General features: G+C 62.5%; 2 protein-coding genes across 4 annotated transcripts; one reads left to right on the top strand and one right to left on the bottom strand.

Moving 5' to 3' along the window:
* The first annotated feature begins 705 nt into the window (after positions 1-705).
* Positions 706-17494, top strand: HID1 (HID1 domain containing). Of its 3 annotated transcripts, none has more exons than XM_036034107.1 (20): positions 706-911; positions 5918-6067; positions 6571-6741; positions 7201-7314; positions 7900-8006; positions 8216-8332; positions 10177-10399; positions 10589-10645; positions 11300-11440; positions 11635-11725; positions 11979-12130; positions 12230-12308; positions 13659-13823; positions 14205-14432; positions 14790-14896; positions 15381-15461; positions 16019-16110; positions 16309-16467; positions 16749-16839; positions 16880-17494. In XM_036034107.1, the coding sequence occupies exons 1-19, from the start codon at positions 846-848 to the stop codon at positions 16810-16812; spliced, it is 2364 nt and encodes a 787-aa protein (XP_035890000.1). In that variant the 5' UTR covers positions 706-845; the 3' UTR covers positions 16813-16839; positions 16880-17494. The 3 variants fall into 3 exon arrangements, with proteins under 3 accessions (XP_035890000.1, XP_035890002.1, XP_035890001.1); XM_036034109.1 differs by having other exon boundaries at positions 16749-16843; positions 16886-17494; XM_036034108.1 differs by having other exon boundaries at positions 16749-16847; positions 16886-17494.
* A 333-nt stretch (positions 17495-17827) lies between these two features.
* OTOP3 (otopetrin 3) lies at positions 17828-24384 on the bottom strand. Its single transcript, XM_028521474.2, has 6 exons — positions 23910-24384; positions 23696-23832; positions 23073-23131; positions 22670-22788; positions 20301-21106; positions 17828-19152 (listed from the first exon to the last, which is right to left on the bottom strand). Exons 1-6 carry the CDS (start codon positions 24382-24384, stop codon positions 18982-18984), a joined length of 1767 nt encoding a protein of 588 aa, XP_028377275.1. The 3' UTR covers positions 17828-18981.
* Positions 24385-25621: the final 1237 nt, after the last annotated feature.

Here is a 25621-nt window from a genome sequence, read left to right as displayed (position 1 = left end):
AAGGACACACGGGATGAGCCATGGCTGAGTCTTTCCCTGACTCTCTCCCTAGATAATTGCTGACACAGGACAGGCCTCGTGTCCTGAGCCCCTGTGAGCCTGTCCCTGACACAGTGTTGCTAATCACCGGTCCCTTGACACGTCCGTTCAGATGGGTGGCCTTAGAAGGGTTTTCAGGGAAGGCAGGTGGCCAGAAAGGAGTTGTGGGAGCCAGAGGGACCTCCAGCGTTCACCAGGCTCCGAGAGTGGGGGCACTGGGTCAGCCTGCCTCCTGCAGAGCAGGAGGCTGAGCCTAAGTCTCTCCGGACACATGGGTTTGACAGGTCAGAAAGAGGGAACCAAAGAAGCAGATGCTCAGAAGACAACAAAAAGACTAGGAGGACAGGGATGGACGAGGAAGAAACTCAGGGGAGAGGGCTCGGAGGAAGTGTGGGTCCAGCGATGGCGTGGGGACCGATGTTGGGGAGGGGGGCGGGGACCCGAGGCTGGGAGGATCGCGGGCCCTGGGCTGGGTAGAAATGGGAGAGGCGGAGCGGGGACAGCGCGCGGACGCAGAAGGACGCGCGCAGAGGCATTGGGTGGAGCTGAGAAAGACGCGGAGAGTGGACTGTGCCGCGTGCGGCAGGTGCTGGAGGCGGAGCCACTGGGGGCGGAGCCTGGCGGGGGCGGGGCCGGAGAGGAGGCGGGGCCGACGCCGGGCGGTCGGGAGGGCGGGGTGCTGTGCAGTGCTGTGCTCCGCTCCGCTCCTGCGAGAGCCGCGGGGGCCGTGGCGCTGGAGCTGGATCTTGAGCCGGGGCGGCAGCGGGAGTCGGGACCAGTGCCGGTCCGGATCAGGCTCCAACGATATGGGGTCGGCCGACTCCAAGCTGAATTTCCGAAAGGCAGTGATCCAGCTCACCACCAAGACGCAGGTGCGCCCGGGGCCACGGCCTCGCTACCCACCTACCAGACTGGGGGCTAGGCTGGGCCAGGGGGCCGCGTGAACTTGGCCTGCCCTGAGATGGGGAAGCAGCTGGGTCTGTGGGTGATACTGACACCAGGGTCGAAGCCGAACCCCTTGGCCCGCACCCCGAGAGACTCCATCCCCTAGCTTGGTCCCCCACCCCCAGCCTTCTCTCCCGGGAATATTCTTATCCCCGCAGCCGCTGCTGCCACCTTAGGCTGACGTGTGCCTACTTTCCGAGCCGGCGTCGCCGCTGCCTGCCCCCCACCCCATCCGCTCTTCCAGCCTTGCATCTTTAGCCTCTGCCCGCCTCCACCCACCCATCCACCTCCCTGCTCCCTCGCTGCCCCTCGGTGCCCGCGGGTCCCGGACGCACAGACCCGGCTGACTCAATGCAAACAAAGCCGGGGCCGGTGTCCGCCCTGGTTGAGAAAACAGCTGGTGCGCGGCAGCAGCAGCCTCGCTGGGCCCCGGTCTGAGCCCACGGCAGGGAAGGCCCAGCAGCCCGGCAAGGGGACCTCTTCCCAGGCCCCTGGAGTCCAGTTTCCCAGCTGAGACCACTTCTGAAGGGGACTTGTCCTCTGAGACCCAGGCGTGGGGATGGCTGTGTTTGGGGTACCCTCCGTTTCCTGGGTCAGGGCTGAGAAACCTCCAGATTGCCCTTGACCTGCTGGAGCGGGGCCTGGGGGTGTCTTGCAGCCTAACCCATGCTTGCACACTCCCCCGAGGCCACAAGTGGCACAGAGGCCACCTCCTTGCCGCCCACAAACGGGACCTGGCCCCAGCAAGGCTGCTTCCCCGCCCACCCCTTCTCTCCCCACCCCTTGAGCCAGGCCGTTCTGGCCACGGAGATGCAGGCCCTGACTCCCCAAATTTCCCACTTTCAAGGGAGTCGGGACCTGCTGTCATCTGGGACTGTCCTCTCATGCTCCCCCCCCACCCCTCCCTGGGCTCTGTCTTGCCCTCGGCAGTTACAGTGGGATGGAGAGAGCCATCTGCCCGCAGCCAGCCAGCTGGTCACAGCTGCAGAGGCCAGACCGGGGCTCCCACCCTCTCCGGTTCCCAGGGGAGAAAGGTCAGGTGCTGGCAAACGCCCAGGGCCTCTGGAGAGCGCTGCCCGGTGGGGAGGTGTTTGACAGAAACCAGACCTTGCTCCTTGCTGCTCTCCGGTTCTCCCGTGGCTCCTGGTCGGTTCCGGCACATTGCTCTCCAGGGTTGGGGCTTCTAGGTGTGTGGGTGGAAGGTGGGCCAGCCCCCCAGTGTGGGGGCACAGAGAAAAGAGGGAGGGAGGGAGGCTCCTGGGTTTACCCACCTGCTGAGGGAAGCGCCTGGGTGGAGAAATGGACAGTGGGTCGCAGGCTCGGCTGCCGGGGTCCTGTGCTGGGCCAGCTGGACCAGCTCAGCCAAGACCCAAAGGGTCTGGGTGGGTTACACTTCCACTGGCTCTTGCCTCCCTCCCCCAAATACGGGGATGGATCTGCCTGAGGCGTCACTGTCTCATCTCCCAGCTGAGGCTGGTGTGTTGGCTTGAGACAGGACTGAAGCCGGAGACCAGCCTGGGTCTCCCTCCAGGAGCCCTGGGGCCCTGTAGGTGGGAGGTGGCCTGGGCCACCTGGAGGGGGAGGTCCTCAGGGGCGGAAACCTGGGGTCCTATGCAGTGACCTGGCTCGGGTAGCTTTGGGGGTGAGCACCAGGTCCCAGATGATCATCCAGACCTTGCCATTCATGTCTCCAAGGAGATGCAGGCTAGCTGTCCCCAGGGTGTCCTCCAGCCCCAGGCCCTCAGAGGCCACGGAGTGAGCACAAACAAGCCGGCCCGGCGCCTTTCCCTGTGGCCTGGGCCTGAGCCGCTGCTGCCCAGCCTTCCTGTGCTGCATCCTGTTTTCTTCCTGCTCGCGGGGCTAGGCCGGACCCTGGTGCTGAGGGCCTGTAGCTCGAGCCTTTCCCAGGCGGGAGGGGCCCTGGAGGGGGCATTCCCAGACCTGGACCCTCTCCCAGACTCCGCCTGTTTGGAAGTTCTTTACTGTTGGGCAGACGAGAGGTGCATGTTCTGGTAGGTCCGTGTTTACATGTGTGCACATGTGTGTGCATGTCAGTGCCATGGTGACACAGTCCTCCGGGTCACCCTTAGCAGGCTGGAGCGCTGCCGGTCCTTCCCTCCTGCCCCCAGAGAGGTTTCAGACGATGCAGCTGGCCCCTCGGGCCGCTGGCAGCACTGGCCTGAGCAGGCCCTGCGGAGCTGGTTACCCCACCAGGTAGCTCAGCTCCAGTGCCCCTGGCAGCGTGGGCCTGCCCACTTCCAAGCAAAAACACCCTTTTCAAAGAAACTGGCTTGGATTTTAGAGCTTCCTTGGGCTGGGTGGAGCCCTGCTGGGGAAACTGAGGCAGGAACTGAGCCATGCCCCTCCCCTTAGAGGCCTAAGTGGCCGAAGTGACCCTGATCAATACCTGTAGCATCAGGCTAACCTGGTACGGCCAGGCAGTGGTCACCAGCTTGACGTGTCCAAGCCACGGTGGGACCAGTGGAGGATGTGGGAGGTGAAATTCACCACTCTCCAAGTTCAAGGCCAGCTCCCACAGCCAGGAAGTTCTTCTGCCTCAGGGCTGGGCTACCCTGGGGACACTGACCTGATGAACTAGATCAGAGGCCAAGTCTCCTGGGTGTTCAGATGAGTTTCTGCCCCTTTAAGGGGGCAGTGGTTCCCTGGGAAGCAGGGAAGGTGTAGACACGGGAGCTTTCCAGAGGAGCTTCCGGATTGGGGTGGGGGGAGGGCTCTTCGTATTTTCAGGATGTCCTTCCCTACCCCCTCCTGGCTGCCTGGCGAGTGCCAGAGGGCTGTCCTGCCTGGCCAGCAAACCCCAGCCCCATGGCCCCTCCTTGGGCCTCTGTCCCTCTACCCCCCACTAACTCGCTCTACCAGTTCTGGGACGGAGCAGGCCCTGGTGCCAGGTCTGTCCAGAGGGCCAAGGCCACACACTGGCCTGCAGCTCAGAGGGGAGTGTTGCTTGGGGAGTGGGCCAGGGCGCTCCTGGACCTTGTGAGGCTCGCCACCCCAGCCCTGGCTTTGGACAGCCCCCAGCCCTGCCTAGTGACGGGGCCAAAGGGATCTCCAGGGGCAATGACAGCCTTTAGCTGGACAAATGTAGCCTGAGCATCCACCCTGTGCCTCTAGGGCAGGGTCAGGGAGGAAGGGCTGGTGGCCCAAAGGGGCCTCGAGGCCCATGGAGTCCGGGGCTGTGGTGAGTCCCTGAGTGGGCAGGGAGGGGGTTCCCAGGTGGGAGCAGGCCCACCCGTCTGGAGCTCCGGGAGACCTCTTTCTTGCAAGAAGCGGCTGCAGAGAACAGAATCGTTTGTTAAGATATACGGTTTTCTGATCACAAGGGCGATGCCTATTACATGCGGATCTAAGGGGGCGGTGGGGCCCTCCGTGAGCGCTCTCGGAGCAGGGGAGAGCCGAGGCTGGCTGGGGCGGCGGGGCGGGGGGGGGGCTCTTGCTGGAAGCGGCGGTCTTTGGGAGGGGACGAGTGCCTGGGCACCCCAGCCCCTCCGCCCCTCCACAGGTGAATATTCGGAAGGAGGAAAGTGGTAGTACCGAGCTTCCAGAAAAACATAAAGAAAAAAATAACCACCACCCAGAGAGATTAGCGTCATTTTCTTCTAGACATCAGTTACTACCTGATTTCACACACAGTGGTGGCCGCCCTGTAGTTTTAGATCTTGTTTGTTTCACATAACGTGACACTGAGCAGCTTCCGCTCATGAGCATCCTCTGACAGCAGGATTCTGACGGCTGCACAATGTTCCATCGTGCGGGTGTGCCTGGGCTTTTTACGCATTCCCTGGTCATTGGTAAGTTGGGTCGATCCCAGCTTTTCATGGCTGTTCGTAACACCTCAGTTATCATCCGGATACCTGCGTAGATGTCTCCGATCATCTCCTTAGGAAATATTTCTGGACGTGGGGTTCACGATTCGCATTGGTTGCCCGTGTGACCCAAAAGGCACTCGCGTGTGTGTGAGGCCTGTGGCTTCAGCGGGACCGGTGGGACTTGGGAGTGCGTTGGGAGGGGCGGGCCTGCTGGGAAGAGGGGCCGTCTGAGCAGAGGGAAGGAGAAGATGCGGTGGGGTTGCGTGGTGGAGCTAGCAAATGCAGGTGAACATGCATGCAGGTGTGTGTGTGCGTGTGTACCTGCCTGCAGGTGTGTTCAGGTAAGGGCTTGGCTGACCGTCGGGCTGAGGTCTGGAGTCAGTCCTGCTGGCAGTGGGGAGCCCTGAAGGTCTTGGCTGTGGGAGCTGTGCCTTTGGCGCTGGGCTGTGAGCGTGGGGTGGGGGCAGCGTGGAGATGGGATGGAGGAGGTAGATTTGCGATGGGGCCCTGGCAAGAGCGGCCTGAACGGCAGTGCCCACGCACGCCCCGTGGGGCACCTGGAGGAGCAGGTGCGGCCAGAGCGCCCTGGGGCCGAGGCCTTTAGATGTGGCAACTGGCGGGTGAGCTGGGTGAGGGTGGAGGCCGGGGCCAAGGCGGGCGGCTTGGGTGAGTGGGAATGAGCACCCGCCCCTTGCCCTCCCCCTGGGGGAGGGGCACCTCCTGGGTCTGGTCCCTGGGCACTTGACCTGCTGGTGTGGCCCGAGAATGTTTCTGGGTGGGGAGGCCCCACCAGAGGTGGAGAGTGACTTACCCAGAAGTGGACGGTCACACAGGCCCTCAAGGACTGGGCCAGGCTTTGGCTGCTGAGCTCAATGCCTAGCAGCTGACCCCTGACCATCTGCGCCGTGTCCTCGGCCTGCCTGTGCTGACCGGGGCTTGTGGTGGCCACAGGACGTGCCCCACACGGGAAAGCTCCTGGGCACCTGCAGGGAAGGAGCAGCGGGGCCCTGGCTCCCCTCGTGGGAGCTCCCTTGGCTGCGTGTTGGGCCAACCATGGGCCCTGTGACACGCGGTTGTGCAGCTCTGGACGCTGGGTTCCCCCACAGCCCGTGGAAGCCACCGATGATGCCTTTTGGGACCAGTTCTGGGCGGACACGGCCACCTCGGTGCAGGACGTCTTTGCGCTGGTGCCGGCGGCGGAGATCCGGGCTGTGCGGGAGGAGTCGCCCTCCAACCTGGCCACTCTGTGCTACAAGGTGAGGGGAACCTGGCCCCTCACTGCTGCCCCCCGCGGAGCTCTCTACCGCCCTCTTGGGGAAACTGAAGCCGGCCCAGCCCTGTGGTTCGAGACAGCAGGCACCCGGCACGTGCCGCCGCCTCCCAGGCCGGGCTGGGCTCTGGTCCCCTGTGCCAGTGATCATGGTGCCCACCCCCTGAGAGAGCTTCCCCCTGGCCAGCTCATCTAGCTCGCCCTGCGCGGTTGCCACGGTCAGTGTCACCATTTTACAGATAAGGAAACTGAGGCTCAGGTGGACGGTCACTTTCACTTAACAAGGCTCTGCTAGTGAGTGGTGGGCTGGTCCATGTCCCGTCCACCCGGGCTGGCTGACCCTGTCTGGAGGGGTGGCACCTGTGGGGCGGGGCCCCCACCTGTGGAGCCGATGCCTCTGCCCCTCTGAGGCCCGGGGTACCCACCCTGAGCCAAGTGCCGGGGCCCCACGCCCCCCCCTCCCAGCGTGCCCCTGTGCCCATCCCGCAGGCCGTCGAGAAGCTGGTGCAGGGAGCCGAGAGCGGCTGCCACTCGGAGAAGGAGAAGCAGATTGTGCTGAACTGCAGCCGGCTTCTCACCCGCGTGCTGCCCTACATCTTTGAGGACCCGGACTGGAGGGGCTTCTTCTGGTCCACAGTGCCGGGGGCAGGGCGAGGAGGGGTCTGTGGGCCTGGGCGGGCGGGCTGGGTGGAAGGTGGAGTTGCCGTGTAGACAGGGTGAGAAGCAGGTGCGGGGCTGGCCACACTCCTCCAGGACTTCCAGGGCTTTGGGGAGTGCAGGGTACTGGGGCGGGGGTCGGCTCCTCCTCCCAGAGCCTGGGTTCCTCTCCCACAGGGGTCTCTGCCCTGCAGCTGGGCAGAGATAGGGACAGGGCAGCTGGCCGATGGGTGGACACATGGGTTCCCTGCAGGATCGAGGCTCCAGAGTTTAGGGGACTGGACCCGGCCCCACCCACTCGGTGGGAGGTTTCCTGGCCGCTCTGAGTCATTCTGGGCTCTGTCACAGTGACTGCCTGGGCCCAGACCCTGTCCTCCTCCCCTCCCCTCCCCCCAGTCCTGGGGCCACCTCTCCCTGGCCAGCTATCACTGAGGTGGCCCCTGGGTGCTGTGCCCCGAGCAGGGAGAGGACGATGATGAGAATGCCCGGCCCCTGGCTGAGTCCCTGCTCCTGGCCATCGCTGACTTGCTCTTCTGCCCAGATTTCACCGTCCAGAGCCACCGGAGGAGCACTGTGGTGAGATCCCCGGACCCCCACCGCAGGCTGGCGGGGAGGGCTCTGGGTCCGGGTGGGGCTGGTGGAAGTTCCCTTGGGCAGGATGCTTTGGGGCACAGGGCTGCTCAGGGACAGCCGGGCTGCCTGGCATGCATGGTCCCAGGGAGGGGGTGGTGGCTGGCACAGCTGGAGTGGAGCCATCTGGTGCCTGGCCCTGCCCCCTGCATCCGGGAGGCTGGGCACAGGCTCCCATTGTCTCGCCCGGGCGGTGAGTGGGGTGTGGGGCTTGGGCACGGGAGGCCGAGCCCTTTCGCTTCCCCTGGGCCCATGGACTTGACCTTGAATGCTCTCTGCCCTCCACCCCCACATACCACCAGACATATCCAATTCCATGCCCCTCCCTCCCTATCTCTCTCCCCGTCTCAAACTGTATTGAGCCAGTAGAAGCACCGGAGTGAAGAAAAATGAGCTTTCAAGAGCTTGAGAACATTCATTTCTTCCCTTGTGCATTAGTACTCAGGGCATTTGGAGGGTCTCTGCCCCAGGGACAGTGGGGCGTTTGGGTTGGCCGCCCCCAGCCCGACCTCTCCCTGCCACTGTCCCCAGGACTCGGCGGAGGACGTGCACTCCCTGGACAGCTGCGAATACATCTGGGAGGCCGGCGTGGGCTTCGCGCACTCCCCCCAGCCCAACTATATCCACGACACGAACCGGTGAGCTTTCTTGGGCCCAGAGCTCGTGGCCGGAGGGAACCCTGCCGGGGCCTTACAAAGAGACCCTCCACTCGTGATCCAACCTCAGCGTCACAGGGATGAACGGGGCCGTTTCTTCTCATGGACTTGAACTGGGGCGGGGCAGGGTGGGCGCGTACCCCTCCCTGGAGGAGACTTGAAATCCTGCTGTACCGCGCCCCCTCCCCCAGGACGGAGCTGCTGAAGCTGCTGCTCACGTGCTTCTCGGAGGCCATGTATCTGCCCCCAGCTCCGGACAGTGGCAGCACCAACCCGTGGGTGCAGTTCTTTTGTTCCACGGAGAACAGGTGAGGGGCCCCTGGCCTTTTTTTTCCTTCTCTTCCTTTTGCAAGGGCTGAGGAGCTGAGGCCACGTCCCGCCCTGGGAGTCTTATTCGAGGGGAGGTGCTGCCCCCTGGTGGCGATAGCCTACCTGTAACTTAACAGCTACGCCTTCCGCCAGCGCTGTCCAATGTCCCGTTGCGGGGGGCCTGGGTGACACGTGCCTCGATCCTCCATGTAGTACAACCGTCATGCGAACCACACACGCCATTTAAACAATTTAAACATTCCTGGCAGTGATAATGAAAAGTAAAAACAAAACAGTGAAGTTAATTTTAATATTATGTTTGATTTATCCCAATCAGAAATGAGTATTTAACACAAATCAATACACACATTATTGAGATGCGTTACATTCCCCTTTCATGTTCAGTTTTTTTAAGACTTTATTTATTTACTTTTAGAGAGGGAAGGGAGGGAGAGAGAGGGAGAAACATCAATGTGCGGTTGCTGGGGGCCGTGGCCCGCAACCCAGGCATGTGCCCTGACTGGGAATCGAACCTGCGATGCTTTGGTTCGCAGCCCGCGCTCAATCCACTGAGCTGCGCCAGCCAGGGCTCATGCTCAGTTTTCAAAATCAGGTGTGTGGTTCACACTCGCCGCACATCTCATTTCGGACCAGGCACTTTTTAAGCTCTTTGGACCTTCGTGTGGCTCCTATTGGGCAGTGCAGTTCAGACAGCTTCCCAGTGAGGAGGGGCGGAATGCAAGCCCCGAGGGACGGGAAGCCCAGCCCGCATGGGGGCGCTCCTGGGCTCCAGCGGCTCGTGGGAGCACAGGAGGTGTCACAGGGTGGGGAGAGTCTGTGGAGCAGGTACAGGCCCTCCAGCTGTGCCGGCAGCACGGGGGGTTAGTGTCCTCGAGGGCCCTGCTTCACCCTCTTGCTTCCAGGCTCGGACGCCCACGTGGCATGCGCCATCCCGCAGATTTCCCCGGTCTCCTGCTCAGGGTCCCGCCCCCTAGTCCCGCAGCCCCGCCCCTGAAGGGAACCCAGGAGACTCCCCCCGCCAGCCACAGCCACAGTCAGCAGCTGGCCGGTTTCTTTCTCACCAGCCTCATCAGGCACGCAGCCCTCGGTGCCACTCGCTTAACCTCTGTGGGTCTCAGTTCGCTCGTCTGTAAGACGAGGAGCTTGAACCCTGACATCTTACGAATCTCGGAACGGAGTCACTCTGGGGCCTGGGAACTGGGCGACTGAGCACGTGCTCTGCTTCCCGAGGGGAAGACCACCTCCCCGAGGGCCGCCAGCCCCCTCTCAGAAGCCCCAAGGGAGGGTGCTTGCCCTTCAAAGACCCGAGGGCATATCACATGTCTGTCCCAGCCCGCAGGTTGTGCGGCACCAAGACTGGACCCTCATGGCAGCGATGGGCTTTGGGTGGTTACGATGTAGGTTCATTCATGGTGGGGGAGGCTGCGCCTATGTGGGGGCAGGGGTGTATGGGACATCCCTGTACCTTCCTCCGTTTTACTGAGAACCGCCACAAAATAGCCTTAAAAAAAAATAAAAGAATGGGTTTCAGCTCCTGGCGGGAGGAATCCAAGGGACAGGAATCTAAGGGTCCTGACTGGCCACCCCGCTCTTGGTAATAAACTCCTCCTGCCCTCGGCCCAGGCTGGAGTGGCCCGGAGGCAGGCGAGGATGAGGAGGGTCCTTCTACTCAGGAGGGGGAGGAGCTCCTGGCCCTGCTGCTCCGCCCCCGGCCCAGGGCTGACACCGAGGCCTGCGTGGAATGAGGGAGTGGCTGGCAGGGGTGGATGAAGGGCCGGGGCCCGGCGGGGTCTCTGCAGCCCTGCCGCTCCTCTCCCCGCAGACACGCCCTGCCCCTCTTCACCTCCCTGCTCAACACCGTGTGTGCCTATGACCCTGTGGGCTACGGGATCCCCTACAACCACCTGCTCTTCTCCGACTACCGGGAACCCCTGGTGGAGGAGGCTGCCCAGGTGCTCATCGTCACCCTGGACCATGACAGTGCCACCAGCACCAGCCCCACCGTGGACGGCACCACCACAGGCACTGCCATGGATGACATTGACGTAAGGACGGGGGGCGGGGGGGACAGGGCCTCCAGGCGGGTGGTGCGCCCCTAGCGGAGCTGGGTGAGGGACACCCAGGGGTCACCTTGTGGTGAGCCTGGGGCTTCAGGGGGCACCGCTGCCCACGCCGAGGCCTGGGGCAGGGGCAGAGGTGGGGGCGCCTGCTCACCCCAGCTCCCCCCTTGGCAGCCTCCAGGGCCCGAGAACCTGTTTGTCAACTACTTGTCCCGAATCCACCGCGAGGAGGTAAGTCCAGTACTGTCTCGTTCAGGGGGTTCTTGGCGCCCGCCCCACAGTGGTTATGGTCCTGCAGGGGGTGAGGGGATGCAGCTGAGATAGGGGTGAGGGAGTTGGACCCCTACGTCAAGGAGCTGTAGTCCCCATGGACTCGGGCCCCCCCAGTAAAATAGCGACAGTAGGACTGCGAGGGTTTCAAGATGCAGGAAAGCGCTGACGGCCTCCACTGGGCGATGGTAACTGGGAGGCTTCCAGGAGGTGGCTCTGGTGTCAAGTTCCTCAGAGGTCGAGGGAGGGGAAGGCAGTGGACTTAGAGGCCAGGCAGACCTAAGTTCATGGGTCTTGTGACCTTGGGGACAGGGTTATGTGGTTCCAAAGCTCTCATCTCTGCCTCTGCAACATGGGGACAGTAGCTGCTCCCTTGCCTTGTGGAGGGCAAAGCTCAGCACATAGTAGGTGCTCAGGGATGACCCCTCCTGGTGGAAGGGAAGGGGCCCCTCCAGGCCAGCCTTGAACTCAGCTTCCTGAGGGGCTCACCCCAAGACAGCTCTGACGACATTGGAACCTGGGCCCCTCAGGCTCTTGGGATGGGGCCGGGCTCTGGGGAGATGAGGGGGCGTTCATTGAGAGCCGGGTCGGATGGGCCCCCGCTCTCCCTCCCAGGACTTCCAGTTTATCCTCAAGGGCATAGCCCGGCTGCTGTCCAACCCCCTGCTCCAGACCTACCTGCCCAACTCCACCAAGAAGATCCAGTTCCACCAGGAGCTGCTGGTCCTCTTCTGGAAGCTCTGTGACTTCAACAAGGTGGGCCGGCGGCAGGGGCCCGGCTGCAGGGGCCCGGCCTGCTGGGCAGCGGTCTGCCCTCAGGGGGAGTGGCGGCTCCTCAGTATAGGCCAGGGATAGGGACAGGGTCCAGGGAGACTCCCAGGAGGGAGGGAGGGTGGGGCAGAGCTGCCCTCCCTCTGAGCCTGCCTGCCTGTTCCCCCTCCCTCCCCCAGAAGTTCCTCTTCTTTGTGCTGAAGAGCAGCGATGTGCTCGACATCCTGGTCCCCATCCTCTACTTCCTCAATGATGCCCGAGCGGATCAGTGTAAGGCTGGGGTGCGCATAGGATGGGGTGGGCGTGGGATGGGGTGGGCGTAGGATGGGGTGCGCATAGGGTGGGGGGCTCCTTGAAGAGGGGTGGCCTGGCCAGATGGTTTTATCTCCCAAGCAGCTCAGGCCTGGTGCCCTGAGGAGGGCTTTGCCGGTCCCCCCAGGGTGGGTTCCCGCCCATTTGCTCCCCTCCCCCTCCCCCCCCTCCTCACCCGTGTGGTGACAGAGTCCCATGCCACCTGCCGCAGCTAGGGTGGGCCTGATGCACATTGGTGTCTTCATCTTGCTGCTTCTGAGCGGGGAGCGGAACTTCGGGGTGCGGCTGAACAAGCCCTACTCGGTGCGCGTGCCCATGGACATCCCGGTCTTCACGGGCACCCATGCCGACCTGCTCATTGTGGTAAGGGGGCACCTGGGCGCGTGGGGGTCATGTCCTCTTGGCCGAGTCTGGAGATATGGAGGGGACCCCATGGCCGCCCCTTGCCTCCCCCGCGCACAGGTATTCCACAAGATCATCACCAGCGGGCACCAGCGGCTGCAGCCCCTCTTCGATTGCCTGCTCACCATCATCGTCAACGGTAGGGGGCCGCGGAGCCCACCTTCCCCCCGCTCACCACCAGGTGGCGCCAGGCCACGGCTGCGCGCCAGCACTTCCTGTTCAAACCCTCCTTGCCCGATGGAAATATAAAGGCAGGCAGCAGCCTACGTACGGGTCAATTTTCTAGTAGCCACATCAAAAATAAAAAAAAAAGTAGGTGACAATAATTAAAAAATATATCTTATTTAACCCACTATATCGAGCATACCATCATCTCGATGTGTAACCAATACAAACGATGGAGGTGTTTTGTATTCCTTTTCACGTTCAGCCTTCAACATCTTGTATGTGGGTCAAACGTTAGGACTGCCCATGTTTCAAGGCTTAATGGCCCCACGTGGCTCGTGGCTACTGTACGGGCCAGTGAGGGTTTAGACTCCTCATTCTCTGGGTGCTGTGATGTGCCCCACCCACCCATCATCCGGGTCTGCAGACAGCTAACTGCCCGGGAGGGCAGGGGGCTCAGCGGCGGGCTGGGGCAGGATGACTTTTGGAGACCACGGCCCTGGGTGAGAGGGGTCGACTCCTACATGGTCTGGTTTGGACTTCAGGGTGGGGGTGGGGGTATGGGGTGTGCAGGGCCTTTGATGTGACTGTGAGCTCTGGGTCCTCCCTTAACTCTTCGCTCACTGGCTGCGTCCCTTACCTTACCCAGCACTGGCTGAGTGAGGCCCGGCTCTGGGAATGCACCGGCGAACCAGACAGCCACCCCTGCCCCCCACCCCCACCCGGTGAGGGCGCAGGACCCCAGACGCGGAAGGGCACAGATCAGTGTGCGACTTCAAGCCGTGTGCAGCGTTTCATCTCCGATTCCCTGCTCACAGGCTGTGCAAAAAAAAAAAAGTATTTAACTAAATGGAAACTATCAGTTTGATGCTCTAGCAAGACCTAAAGGCCCTGAGTCTGGATCCCTGCCCAGCCATTTTGCAGCCGGAGAACTCTGTGCAGCCAGAGGAGCTCACAGAGCTCCTCCGAGCCTCAGCCTCTTCATATGTAACATGGGGTGGTTTTCTCTGTGTCCCCCTCCCAGAGGTGTGGGAGCGAAGGGTGGGCGGGGCTGCCTGTGTGAGTGGTTTTGTACACGGTGCAGCTGTGCACATGGTGGAGGGACGAGGGTGGAGCCTAATCTGCTCCCCGGGGCTCTGCAGAAGTCCTGGCCAGGGTGACCTTGGCCTCCGGGGACATGCCCTTCCCGGCTTCTCAGGGGCTTCACAGTCAGGGGGCGGGGAGGGCTCGGGAGCAGGAACACCTTGTCCCGCTCGGGTCCAGGAACCAGGAAGTGCTCGTTGGCTGGCGGGGCCCCAGGAGTAAGCCGAGCCCTCTCCTTCAGTGTCCCCCTACCTCAAGAGCCTGTCCATGGTGGCCGCCAATAAGCTGCTGCACCTGCTGGAGGCCTTCTCCACCACCTGGTTCCTCTTCTCGGCCTCCCAGAACCACCACCTGGTCTTCTTCCTCCTGGAGGTCTTCAACAACATCATCCAGTACCAGTTTGACGGTGACGCACCCGGCTGAGCCCTGGGGGTGGGGGGGGGGCAGGAACCGGGGTGGGCAGTGGGCAAGGATACCTTCGGGTCTGAGGGCAATAGCTCTCTGCCCCGCCCCCAGTTTGTCCAAAGTGCATTAATTGAGCACCTGCTGTGTACCATGCCCTGTGCGGCGTGCAGTGGGCATGATAGAGAACCAGGCAGGATGCTCCCTGCCCTGAGGCTCTTGCAGCCACAGACAGAGGCACTGAGGGAGGCTTTAAACAGACCCCTGCCCCCCTCTGGGGGTGACACCTCCTGCCCTCCAAGGTCCCTGTCCCAGGAAGCCTGCCAGGTGGAGGGGGAGGCGAAGGGCCTCCCTGAGGCCAAGCACCCTGCCCTCCCCCCCACAGGCAACTCCAACCTGGTCTACGCCATCATCCGGAAGCGCAACGTCTTCCACCAGCTGGCCAACCTGCCCACGGACCCGCCCACTATCCACAAGGCGCTGCAGCGGCGCCGGCGGGCGCCCGAGCCCTTGTCCCGCACCGGCTCCCAGGAGGGCGCCTCCATGGAGGGCTCTCGCCCCGCTGCCCCCGCCGAGCCCGGCACCCTCAAGACCAGCCTGGTGGCCACCCCAGGTCCGGTGCTGGGTGGGTGGCAGAGGGTGTGGATGCCGGCGTGTTTGGGGGTGGGCAGGGTCTCTGGGGCGTGTCACCCCAGCTCTGGCAAAGGGCGTGCCTTGAGGTGGGAAACAGTGGAGATGGGGATGGCAACTGGGGTGGGGCAGGAGCACTGGGGTCTTGGAGGGGCGTTCTGTGTGGGGGCTGGGCCTCAGGCCTGGGTGTGGGCTCTGGGGGAGGCGGGTGCAGGGCTGGGGGGTGGAGGGATGGGGCACAGGGTCTATAAAGTGGGCGGTGAAAAGAGGGGGTCAGGCTCAGTGGACATGCTGTCTAGAGGGCCCTGGGCAGTGTCCTCACCACACCTGGCCCTCCCAGGCATTGACAAGCTGACCGAGAAGTCCCAGGTGTCAGAGGATGGCACCTTGCGGTCCCTGGAGCCGGCACCCCAACAGGGCCCCGCAGACGGCAGTCCCACTGAGGAGGTAGGCCACGGGGACTGCTGGGACTGAGCAGCCCCTTTGTCCCGGCCTCCGAGATGTGGGCTCAGCCACAGCCACAGCGCTCTGGCGTCTGTCCCCTGCAGCGGAGGGGCAAGCACCCAGCTGACTGTCCGGGGAGGGGACTTCCGCAGACCTCTCCCTCTTGCAACGGTCACGGGCTCAAGCCCTTGGCCTTCAGACTCCCCATCCATCAGCCTTATCTGAGGTTGGGCTGGTCTTTACCATAAACCTGTCACCAGGCTGGGCTGGGCTGGGCAGGGCCTGGGGCCCAGGGCAAAGGGTGCTGGGCCGTCCCCTCAGTGGGAGGGAGCCCCCCACCATGCACATGGGCTGGTGAGGGGAGACCCCACTGCCCTGCCAGGTTCCGGACAGTCCATGGCCCGGGAGAGGGGCTACTTCCCTGCCCTCTGCCCCCACCCTGTTCCCATTCCTCCTCCCCTCACTCCGGTTCCTCTCCTGGGGCCAGGAGCCCAGCCCGGCCTGGCGGGAGCAGCGGCGGCTGTCTAGTGCATCGGCCAGCGGACAGTGGAGCCCGACGTCGGAGTGGGTGAGGGTTCGGGCAGGCGGCGCCCCCGTGGGGGCTGGGTCAGCTGCCCCTGGGACTGGGAACCACCCAGTAAGTGAAGCCTCTGGCAGTATGTCCAGATCCAGGAGCCAGACTCAGGGTCGGTACTCTGGCTGGGTGACCTTGGCCTCCCTCCGACTCAGTTGCCTCCCCGGAGAGCCGGGCTGAGCTTCACCTGCCCACAGCACCACGTTTCTCCATAAAGCACCCTCTCCAGCCTCCTTGCCCAGATCGCTGACCCAGTCTTTCATGCTTGCTGAGGTCCCCCCTCATGGCACTTGCACAGGGACAGTAAACGTCCCGACCTGATCATGCTGAGGACCCAAGGGGGCCGTTTCTGTGCTCAGTGCGAGGCCATGGCTCTTACCATGAAAAACAGTCACTTTTCATGGGCGCCGTCCCCCATCAGGTCCCTGTCGTGGTGATCGGGGGATGCGTTTTGCCTTGGGGAGCCCGCAGTTTGGGGTCAGGGGGCAGGCCTGTCCCGCAGCCTCGGGGGGCTGCTTCCCCAGGCCCAGGAGCCGCGGTCCCTCCCCCAGGTCCTCTCCTGGAAGTCGAAGCTGCCGCTGCAGACCATCATGAGGCTGCTGCAGGTGCTGGTGCCGCAGGTGGAGAAAATCTGCATTGACAAGTGAGGCTGAGGGGTGGGGGAGGGGGGGAGCTAGGAGGGCTCTGAGAAGGGGCCAGTCCGGGCTTGGGGGTGGTGTGACTGGGAGCGCGGGCCTTGGGGGTCCACGGTGAGCCCATGCTCCCCCGGACCTTCATGGTGGCTTCCCACATGAGCACGTCGGAGACCACCCTGCCCCCCCCCCCCCCCCATCGCCGGCAGGGGCCTGACGGACGAGTCGGAGATCCTGAGGTTCCTGCAGCACGGCACCCTGGTGGGGCTGCTGCCCGTGCCCCACCCCATCCTCATCCGGAAGTACCAGGCCAACTCGGGCACGGCCATGTGGTTCCGCACCTACATGTGGGGCGTCATCTATCTGAGGTGGGCCCTGTGGGGGTGGGGCAGTGACCAGCCTGGGGGGTTGGGTGTCCACCGGAGGGTCTGCCCAGCGGGGCTCCCTGGGGGCCTCAGCGCTGGGTCCCACCTTTGTAGTGGGGCTCATGCCAAGATAGTTAACCATGGGGGGAGTCCTGTCCGGTTGAGGGCGGGACACCGAGGTGGGACATCAGGGAGGGAGGGTCTGGGCTCTGGCACTGCCTGCACCCCCACGGTCTTTCCTGCGAGGTCCCCCAGCACCCGAGGACAGCCTGCTCCCTCCGCAGGAACGTGGACCCGCCCGTCTGGTACGACACTGACGTGAAGCTGTTTGAGATCCAGCGCGTGTGAGGACGGCAGCCTGCAAGGGGCGGGGCCAGGGGAGGGCGGAGCCAGTGGCCTGCAAAGGGCGGGGCCAGGGGAGGGCGGAGCCCTGGCCCCCCATCCTCCCCCCACCGACCCACTGGCCGTGCTGAGCTTTAACTTACTATGATCAGGGCCGGGGGCTGGGAGAGTGGCCGAGTCCTGGGTGGCAGGTCCTCAGAGGCCCCTTGGGGCTGGAACGCTGGCTCTGACCTTCCCTGAACTCCCCCCACCTCCTGGCTCCAGGGCTGCAGGCCCCAGCCAGGGCCCCCACCTCACCCGGCTCCCCCTCAAACCCTGTTTCTATGCTGACCCTCGGTGCCCTCCTGGCCCCTGTCCTGCTCACCCCCAGAGGCCATCCGGTTACTGTGCCATAAGGGGTTGCCCGGGAGGGAGCTGTGGGCTGTCCCATGATGCACCCGGGCAAGGTGAGGGGAGCCCATCCAAGTCTCCCAACTGGAAACTGCTGGGTCCAGGCCAGCTCACTGCTGGGGCTGGGGGAGTAGGGCACGGGGCCTGGCTGCTTGAGGAGGAGGCTAGGGGCTGGCCGACTGCAAAAGCCAGACTGGGGAACCCTGTGCATTTTAGGGGTTTGGAGTGGGGTGTCCTGCTATCTTCTCCCAGGTCAGGGGCTGTGGCCTGGCTTCTTCTTACGTCCAGTTACGGGGACGAGAGGAACGAGGAGGGAGGGGCAGCTGTCCAGTCCTCCCCACCCACTGCCTGGAGGACTGGTGGGGGGCAGGCTGCCACCCCTCTGTCCTCCCGGCCCTGGCCTCTGGCCCCCCCTCACCCACCCGTCAGTACGATCTTTGCTCTGTACAATCGGCCCCTTCACACAATAAACCCCTCTCTACGCCCTGGCGCTTCGTGCTTGCAGGGGAGGGTCAGGCTGGGCAAGGGGGCTCTTGTCCTCAGGGGAGTTGGGGGGGCTGCCTTCTACAGTTGGCCCCCAGAGGGTCTTAGCACCTGACCGGAAACCGGTGTTTGTCATTCTCTTGGAGGTGGGGGGGGGCACTGGAGAGTTGGACTCCTGGGCTGTGGCCACCCAGAGAAAGAGCCCACCCAAGAGACGTGAGAGGCCCACCACCCAGCTTTCTGCATGAGTCCCAGGGGAGCTGCTGGCCTCACGCAGCCACTGGGGGCTCCTGGGGCTTTGACTCTGTGCTCGCCAGGGCTCAGCTTCATGGGGTGGTGCCCAGAGGCGTGCAAAGCCTTGTGCAGGCCTGGGGCTGCCCCCTAGGCCTTACCCCGGGGCCCAGCCCAGTGTTTGCCTTGGGCTCAGGGAGATGGATGGGCTGTCACAGCTGCCCTTCTTGCTCAGTGGCCAGAGGGTCCCGCAGACCTGGGGACCCAGCAGCCTAAAGCCACAGCCCCCGTGGTGAGCCACCTCCAGAGAGTCACCGGGGCTCTGTGTCAGAGAGACAGGGTGTGCTGACGGGGGATGGGTGGAAAGAGGAGCCGGCCCCTCTTTCCACCTCTCCCCTGGGCCAGACAAGAACTGGTCAAGATCTCTCCTGGCCCTGCCCTGAAGGACAGTCCCTTCCCACTGTACCCGGAGTGGTAGCTCTGACTCTGGGAACAAATGCCACGAAGCCCGAATATAATCAATCAAACAAACAGGGTTTATGGCAGCGGGAGAGAGCTGTTGAACCCTGCCTGGTAGCTAATTAATGAGCTTATTAGATTGTGTGGGGAGAGGAGGGCGGAGCTGCCTGCTTCCGGGATGCCCGGGGCTGAGCGTGGACCCTGCACCCTGCCCCCAGCAGGAGGCAGGCCCCGGAGGCCTGGCTGGGTAAGGACCCGTCTCCATGCGCCCCAGACTCAGTCATTTCGGCTGGCCCTCCCGGAGCCGCTGTGGGGGCTTCCTGGGCACACCCTGGGCTGCACTGATGCAGTGAGCAGGGGCAAGCAGATGCTGTCTTTGGTGTGGGCATCAGAGGCTCTGTATTCAGGTTCTGCTCTTGGCCTTGGGCTGTGAACCGTGAACCGTGACCCGCTCTCTGCCCCTGTAGTGAGGCTCTGGGGAAGGGGAGGCTTTGGGACAACCAGGCTTCCCTAAGGCCTCCTGGGACGGGGCGTCTGCTCAGGGCCCCTGGACTACATTTTCCCAGCCTTGACACTTTGGGGTTCTGCCAGGGGTGAGCTCCTTGGGCAGCGTCAGGCCCCCAAGTAAACCTCCACAAGCCCCCCGACAGAGTGCATGCGGTAGAAGACCCCCAGGGGCAGGCCGAAGTTGACGATGGTGAACCACGTCCGGTAGCCGTAGAACTCCTTCTCCAGGCCATTCTCAAACTCGGGGTGTATGCCAAACGCGGGCATCATCCACAGCTGGGGAGCAGAGGAGGGTGGTGAGGGGGGGGCGGTGCTCCCAGGCACTCCACTCAGGGAAGGTGCCAGAAGCTACAGCTCCTCCAGCGTACCCCACACCCTCGGGCCTTCAGAGCCAGCCCCACTCCCTGCAGGTCCCTGTGGCCCACCACAGCCCCCTCCTCGGCTTGCCAGCCTGAACCCCGGATGGACTGTGAGACTCCGGGTCGCCACCACCCATGGTACAACCTGCTCTGTCCTGCTGGGCACCCCTGTGTCTCCACCTCCACCTTCCTCTTCTGGGGCTTCCTTCTCCTGCCAGTCCCACCCCCTCCACCTGGGCCCCGCCTCCTGTCCCGGTCCTACCTGATTCTCAAGGCCCAGGCCAACCTCCCACAAAGCCTTCGTTGGCCACTCCGGCCCACGCTTCCTTCTCTGAGGCCCTGCTGCCCTTTAGGGCCCGTCTGTTGCTTATTCTCTGCCTGGCCCAGGGGTTTCGACTTCCGGGGTGCATTCCCAGCACTGTCATCACCAACGCGAGCTCAAACCACCCCGAGTCGTCCCGGCTCTGCCGCCTAGGCGGTGAGACCGAGGCAGGTCCGGCAGCCTAAGCCTGAGCTTCCTCATCGTGAACCGGGATGGCCCTAGGACCCCCTGCGCGGAGTTACAGCGAGGCTTCCCGGGAGGCAGGGCCCCTGCCCGGGGCAGAGCACCTGGGGCAGAGCCATCAACGCCAACACCTTCCGCTAAAAGTTCTTTAGAAAACCAGGCATTTTCCGATCTCTTCCTTTGACTGCATTCAGTGGGTGACTAGTTATTTCGTAATTTCCTAACTGTTCCCCTGATGGCTCCCCCACGAGACAGGAAGCTTCCTGAGGGTCAAAATCTTACAGGTGTGTTGATAAAGTGCACGTGGCCATGGGCTTGGCCTGTTTATTCTCGCTAGAGACCCTGCAGGGAGCTGGGGGACTCTCTCCGCTCGCAAGCGTCACAGAGCCAGTGGGAACGAGGCCTGTGTCCTTGACAATCAAAGGGACAAGCCGGTCACCCTTGGGACAGCCAATGTGCAACGAATGCACCTTGAATGAATGAATCTAACTGCCCCTTCCCAAGTAAGATTTCTGAGGGCTGCCCGGCCAGCTCCGCCCCGTGCCTCAGGCATCGCTCACCGTGATGTTGCAGAGGATGAGGAAGAGGGAGAGCTCCTTGAGTGCCCGCCGCTTCCAGTTGAGGTGGCAGTTGGAGTGGATGGAGGCCCGCGGCGAGGCCGGCGGCTGGCCGGGGCCCAGCTCCGGCTGGGAGTGGCTCCGCCCCCCGCGGGGTGGCTCCGCCTCCGCAGCGGCCTCCCAGAGCGGGCGCCGGTGCAGGCCCTCGATGATGAAGAGGTTCTGGGCCATGTGCTGCAGGATGAGCAGCAGCGAGTAGGCCAGGACCAGGCGGTCGAGCAGCTCGTGGGGGCGCGTGGCCACAATGGCCACGATGGAGAAGTAGGCGATGCCCATCTGGCCCAGCGCCGCCCCCATGAGCAGCACCACGTCCAGGCTGCGGGTGGGGTTCTTGACCGTGTCCATTTCTCGCTCCTCCAGCCCGTGGATGGCCGTGCCCGCCAGGCACGCCAGGCTCATGGCGGATAGCAGGGCTACGCAGAAGGCGTAGTATAGGATGAAATACCGGCGAGCGATGGTGGGGCCGTTGGCTTCAACCTGGAAGATCACGAACACAACCACGCCTGCCACCAGGGCCAGCAGGCCCAGCAGCAGCCCGGAGAGGGCTCCCCGCAGGTGGAAGGGCGGGGTGCCGGGGCGGGCGCTCGCGTGGGGTGCCAGGCGGCGGCCCACGTTCTTCCACATGACAAACAGCACAGCGCAGCAGACCAGGCAGTACTCGGTGCTGAAGGGGTAGAGCATCAGGTAGCCCTTCTGGAAGACCTGGCACCCCGTGCTGTTGAGGCACAGGCAGGTGTGGCTGTCATTGCCTAGCGGGGGTGGGAGAGGGGACAGGCAGTCAGGTGGGCCTTGCTCGGAGGGAACCCAGGCAGCGACAGACCAGTCCTGCCCACTTCCTGGAGTATGCCGGAGGGGGCGGGGACCCAGCCGCCCATTTCACAGGCGTGGAGACTGAGGCCCAGAGGGAGAAATCAGACATCACAGGGCGATCCTTCCTTTACAAAGGGATTCTGACTTCAGGTGTCAGGCTGATGAAAAGCATTTAATGTGTGATGTCTTTGGTGCCAAATGTCACCTGCACAGATCGCTAGCGGGGCACAAGGGGAAACCTGCAGCATTGTGGTAGGAGGATCTGGCTGCCACCCAGGCAGCAGGCCTTTCGGGGTAACTGGGCATCGCGCCCCGCAGTGAGACGCCCCACACGACACCTGGGCCCACCTGTGGGGTGCTGGGGCCCACCGAGTTTAGTCTGAATCTAATCAGGGCTCCGGGTCCTACCTCCAGCTTCTAGCAGGGAGAACAAGTCAAATGCCACCACTAGGAAGCAACTTGACACATCTCAGCGTCATTAGGAAAAAAGAGAATGAACCACCCAAGGCGTCGTCTGTTTGAACAAACCATCGTAAAAGACGTTTCGTAGGCTGATTCGAAAAACTAATATAAGACCTGGCAGGCATAGCTCAGTGGATTGAGCTCGGGCTGCGAACCAAAGCATCGCAGGTTCCATTCCCAGTCAGGGCACATGCCTGGGTTGCAGGCCACGGCTCCCAGCAACCGCACATTGATGTTTCTCTCTCTCTCTTTCTCCCTCCCTTCCCTCTCTAAATATAAATAAATAAATAAATAAATAAATACTAATATAGATTGATAGCGAGGATGGGGATGATGTTAAGGAATTTTGATAGAAGTTATAATAATGTTGTGCTGTAGTGAAATATATTTATTTCAAAGAGATGCACCCCAAATTATCTTGAGATGAAATACCATGATCTCAGTAATGTAAACAATTCATTCATAAAATAAATACGGTGAAATGTTCATCATTCTTGCACCTGGGTGATGGATATATCTTGTTCTTCTCATCTCTAAGTGTGAATTTTAAAAAATATTTATTTATTTGCCCCGGCTGGTGTGGCTCAGTGGATTGAGTGCAGGCTGCGAACCAAAGTGTCCCAGGTTTCCCAGTCAGGGTACATGCCTGGGTGGCAGGCCATGACCCCCAGCAACCGCACATTGATGTTTCTCTCTCTCTATCTCCCTCCCTTCCCTCTCTAAAAATAAATAAATAAAATCTTTTTTAAAAGAGGGAGAAAAAGAGGGAGAGATACATTGATGTGTGAGAAATACATCAGTTGCCTCTCATATGCCCCCAACTGGGGACCTGACCCACAACCCAGGCACGTGCCCTGACTGGGAATGGAACCAGTGACCATTTGGTTTGCAGGCCGGTGCTCAATCCACTGAGCCACCCCAGCCAGGGATAAGCCTGAATTTTTAATTATAGAACAATCTATGGTGTTCCTTGTAAAAAATTTCTCTTTGCACAGCTCTCTCAGCACGCCCAGGGGTGGGGGGCCTGGTCTCCTCGGTACCTGAGAAATTGTCCATGAGGCCATTGAGCTCCGCCTCGATCTTGCGGTGCATGGTGTCGTTGGTGACCGCCAAAACCCACATCAGCAGGTTTGTGGCCAGGGTCAGCATCAGGCCACACCTGCCGGAGAGGCCGCACTCTGCCTACATAGCCGGGCCGGCTCCTCGGGTGCCCAGCCCTCGCCGCCCCTGCATTTGCAGGGGCTGCCCTCTCTCCAAGCCAAATCCCGTCTGGCATTAGGACATCTGGAGAGGCAGCCCTAGGGGTGGGCCGCCAGGGACGATTTCCAGGCAAACCCACAGCCCCAGGGCCACCCTGTCCAGGGAAGCTGTTGGGGGGCAGGCACTAGCTGGGGACAGGGAGCCCCAGGAGCTGTTGGAGGGAGAGAAGGCACCCCGCCTTACCTAGTGAAGTTGCCCTGGGCCTGGACGCAGTCCTTGCAGTGTCTCCAGAGCACCCAGGTCTGAAAGAGACAGGGCCTTGAGCCCAGGGCCCGGGCGTGGGGGCGTGGGGGCGGGGCTATGGGGGGGTTGTGTGTGCCTCCACTGCTTGGGTGTATTTTCAGCCGACGCCACAGCGAGGAAACCTGGGCTGGGAAATCCTGGCCCTGCCCGTGTTTCCTTGCTGTGTGGCTTTGGGCCAGTGGCAAGAGGTCTCTGAGCCTCAGTCTCCTTGGTTCTAGAAGGGGACTCAAATACCTGCCGTTCAGGGGAAGGCCTACTTCCTGGGGAAATAAAATAGGGGTGTAAAGGAAGTGCAGAACAGGAAGTCAGGCGGGAGCTGGACGTTCGTCATTAGGAGTGGCTTCGGGAGTCAGGGACTTGCAAGCAGGCACAGGCGGGCATGTTCACAGGCGGCCGCGTTTCATGGGCACGGTGTGTGCTCAGGCAGGGACCCGTGGGGGGCTGTGGTGTGTGTGCCCCTACTCTGGGCCTTGCAGGTATTTGCCTGGGAGGCCGTGTCCAGGCAGAAGTTGGGGGGTAGGGAGAGTGCTGGCCGGTGGCCCGGGGGCGGGACGGCCTGTCACCTGGATGCCGATGAAGACGATCTCAATGGCGGGGAAGATGAGCTCCAGCCACGACTCACAGTAGAGGTGGCTCACCTCGTAGCCCACGTGGAAGACGCTGAGGCAGCCGGCGCAGCTGCCGAAGAGCAGCAGGGAGCCTGGCGGGACGGAGCAGCTGTGGGCACCTCCGGCCTCCCCACGTCCCCTACTACTCACCCAGCGCCCCAGTACTCACCCCGCACCCAGATGGACCCCGCGTGAGGGTCCCGGTAGAGCACGGCGTGCGGCCGGCGGGTGGTGCCCGCCGCGTAGTAGAGGAGCCAGAGGAGGGAGAGGGCCTTCAGCACGGCCAGCAGGACCCACACGTCGCCCAGCGTGAGGGCCACGCTGTTGGAGATGGAGCTGCAGATGAAGGCCCCGCCCAGGAACACCACGTTGAGGGCCAGGAGCCCCGAGAAGAGCTGCCCGGCCTTCTGGGCCTGCCGGTCCCGCCGCAGTAACAGTGAGATCTGCCGCACCAGCCAGGACCTCTGGCCCGCTGGGGTGGGGGCCCCTGTCTCCTCGGCCCCCATGTCCACCGGGTTCTCCTGGGCCGGGGCCGCTCCAGTCTCCTGTGTTTCTGCAGAGGCCACTGGTGCAGCCTGGGCAGGCGCTGGGAGGGAGAGAGGGCGCTGGTTGGCTGCCAGGCTGTGCTGGCTTCTCCGTTCCATCCCTGTCCCTGACTGCTGTGTGACCCGGGGCGAATCATACAACCTCTCTGGGCAGCCGCCCGTCCACCTTCCAGGGCCCTGGGAGGTCCACACAGACCGGGGGTGACAGGAACGCTTTCGCGCTCCACGTTCACCCAGGATGTTTCCACGGGCTGGAGGACCACCTCCTGCCTCCCCGCCCCACTGCCAGCCTGACTCAGTGTCTGGCCCTAAGATGGAAAAATAACGTCTGTCAGGGGAGCTGGGGGTGTCTGCTTCGTGCCTGGCCCCTGGGCCGCTCCCATGTCTGCGACTTCTCAGCACCAAAGGGCAGCGTGTGCCCTGCTGACTTCTGGGAGGAATTTCACGCCGGAGGGAAGGAGCAGGCAGGGGCCCCTCTTGTCCTGACTCCGCCTGGGAGGCAATGGCTGCCTCGAGTGTGGGAGGGGCCCTGAGGCTGCGGGCGGGCTCGGAGGGAAAGGACGCTGCGATCAGAGGTGACGCTCTGTTACCGACCCCTCTGGGTGTAGATGAAGTTGCTCTGGAAAGGTCTAGAAGAATCCCACCAGGTCCACAACTGAAGTTTCTTCTGGGGAAGGGATGAGTGACAGTGGTTGCCTGTTTTGGTTTTTAAAACCACATTACTTGTGTAATTAAAAAAAATCGTTTTTTAGCCCTGGGTGGCGTAGCTCAGTGGATTGAACGTGGGCTGTGAACCAAAGCATCACAGGTTCAATTCCCAGTCAGGGCACATGCCTGGGTTGCAGGCCATGGCCCCCAGCAACTGCACATTGATGTTTCTCTCTCTCTCTCTCTCTTTCTCCCTCCCTTCCCTCTCTAAAAATAAATAAATAAAATCTTTAAAAGAAAGCTAACCTTTAAAAAATCAATTTTAAAGGTTTAGGGGCAAACTTCCGGGGTTTTATCTGCCATGCCTGCCACGGGCGTGGGGCAGGTTGGGGTCAGCATGAATGCCCTGCCCTTGACTCTGACTGACAGGACTGAGCCCCCTGCACCCCACCCCTAACTGCACGCCTCGGAGAGCACCACCCTCGACCCTGCTCTTCCCCCGAATGTCTCCTGCTCCTTCCTTCCTCAGCACCCCCAGGCTTTCCCTCAGGCCAACCCCCGAGTCACCCATCTCTCGGACCCGGGTCTAGGTCTCCCCGTACCTGCCGCTCAGGGCCGTGGCCTGCAGTCCAGCTTTCTCCCCCCCATGGACCTTTGGGTGCTCATTCCCTGTGGGACTGAGCTGCGC

The sequence above is a fragment of the Phyllostomus discolor genome, chromosome 8 (genome assembly GCF_004126475.2).
Source record: "Phyllostomus discolor isolate MPI-MPIP mPhyDis1 chromosome 8, mPhyDis1.pri.v3, whole genome shotgun sequence".
In the NCBI taxonomy this organism is placed as follows: Eukaryota; Metazoa; Chordata; class Mammalia; order Chiroptera; family Phyllostomidae; genus Phyllostomus; species Phyllostomus discolor.
Note: the sequence above shows the minus strand (reverse complement) of the source record. Positions and strands in the feature narration are given on the sequence as shown.

Coding starts and splice junctions, on each gene's coding strand:
- HID1 (XM_036034107.1), top strand. CDS start 846: ATGGGGTCGGCCGACTCCAAGCTGAATTTCCGAAAGGCAGTGATCCAG. Junction 12,131..12,229: donor ATGCCGACCTGCTCATTGTG/GTAAGGGGGCAC, acceptor CCCCGCGCACAG/GTATTCCACAAGATCATCAC. Junction 16,111..16,308: donor GAGAAAATCTGCATTGACAA/GTGAGGCTGAGG, acceptor CATCGCCGGCAG/GGGCCTGACGGACGAGTCGG.
- OTOP3 (XM_028521474.2), bottom strand. CDS start 24,384: ATGGAACGGAGAAGCCAGCACAGCCTGGCAGCCAACCAGCGCCCTCTC. Junction 23,833..23,909: donor GGGGTCCATCTGGGTGCGGG/GTGAGTACTGGG, acceptor CCGTCCCGCCAG/GCTCCCTGCTGCTCTTCGGC. Junction 23,132..23,695: donor TCGTCTTCATCGGCATCCAG/GTGACAGGCCGT, acceptor TGTCTCTTTCAG/ACCTGGGTGCTCTGGAGACA.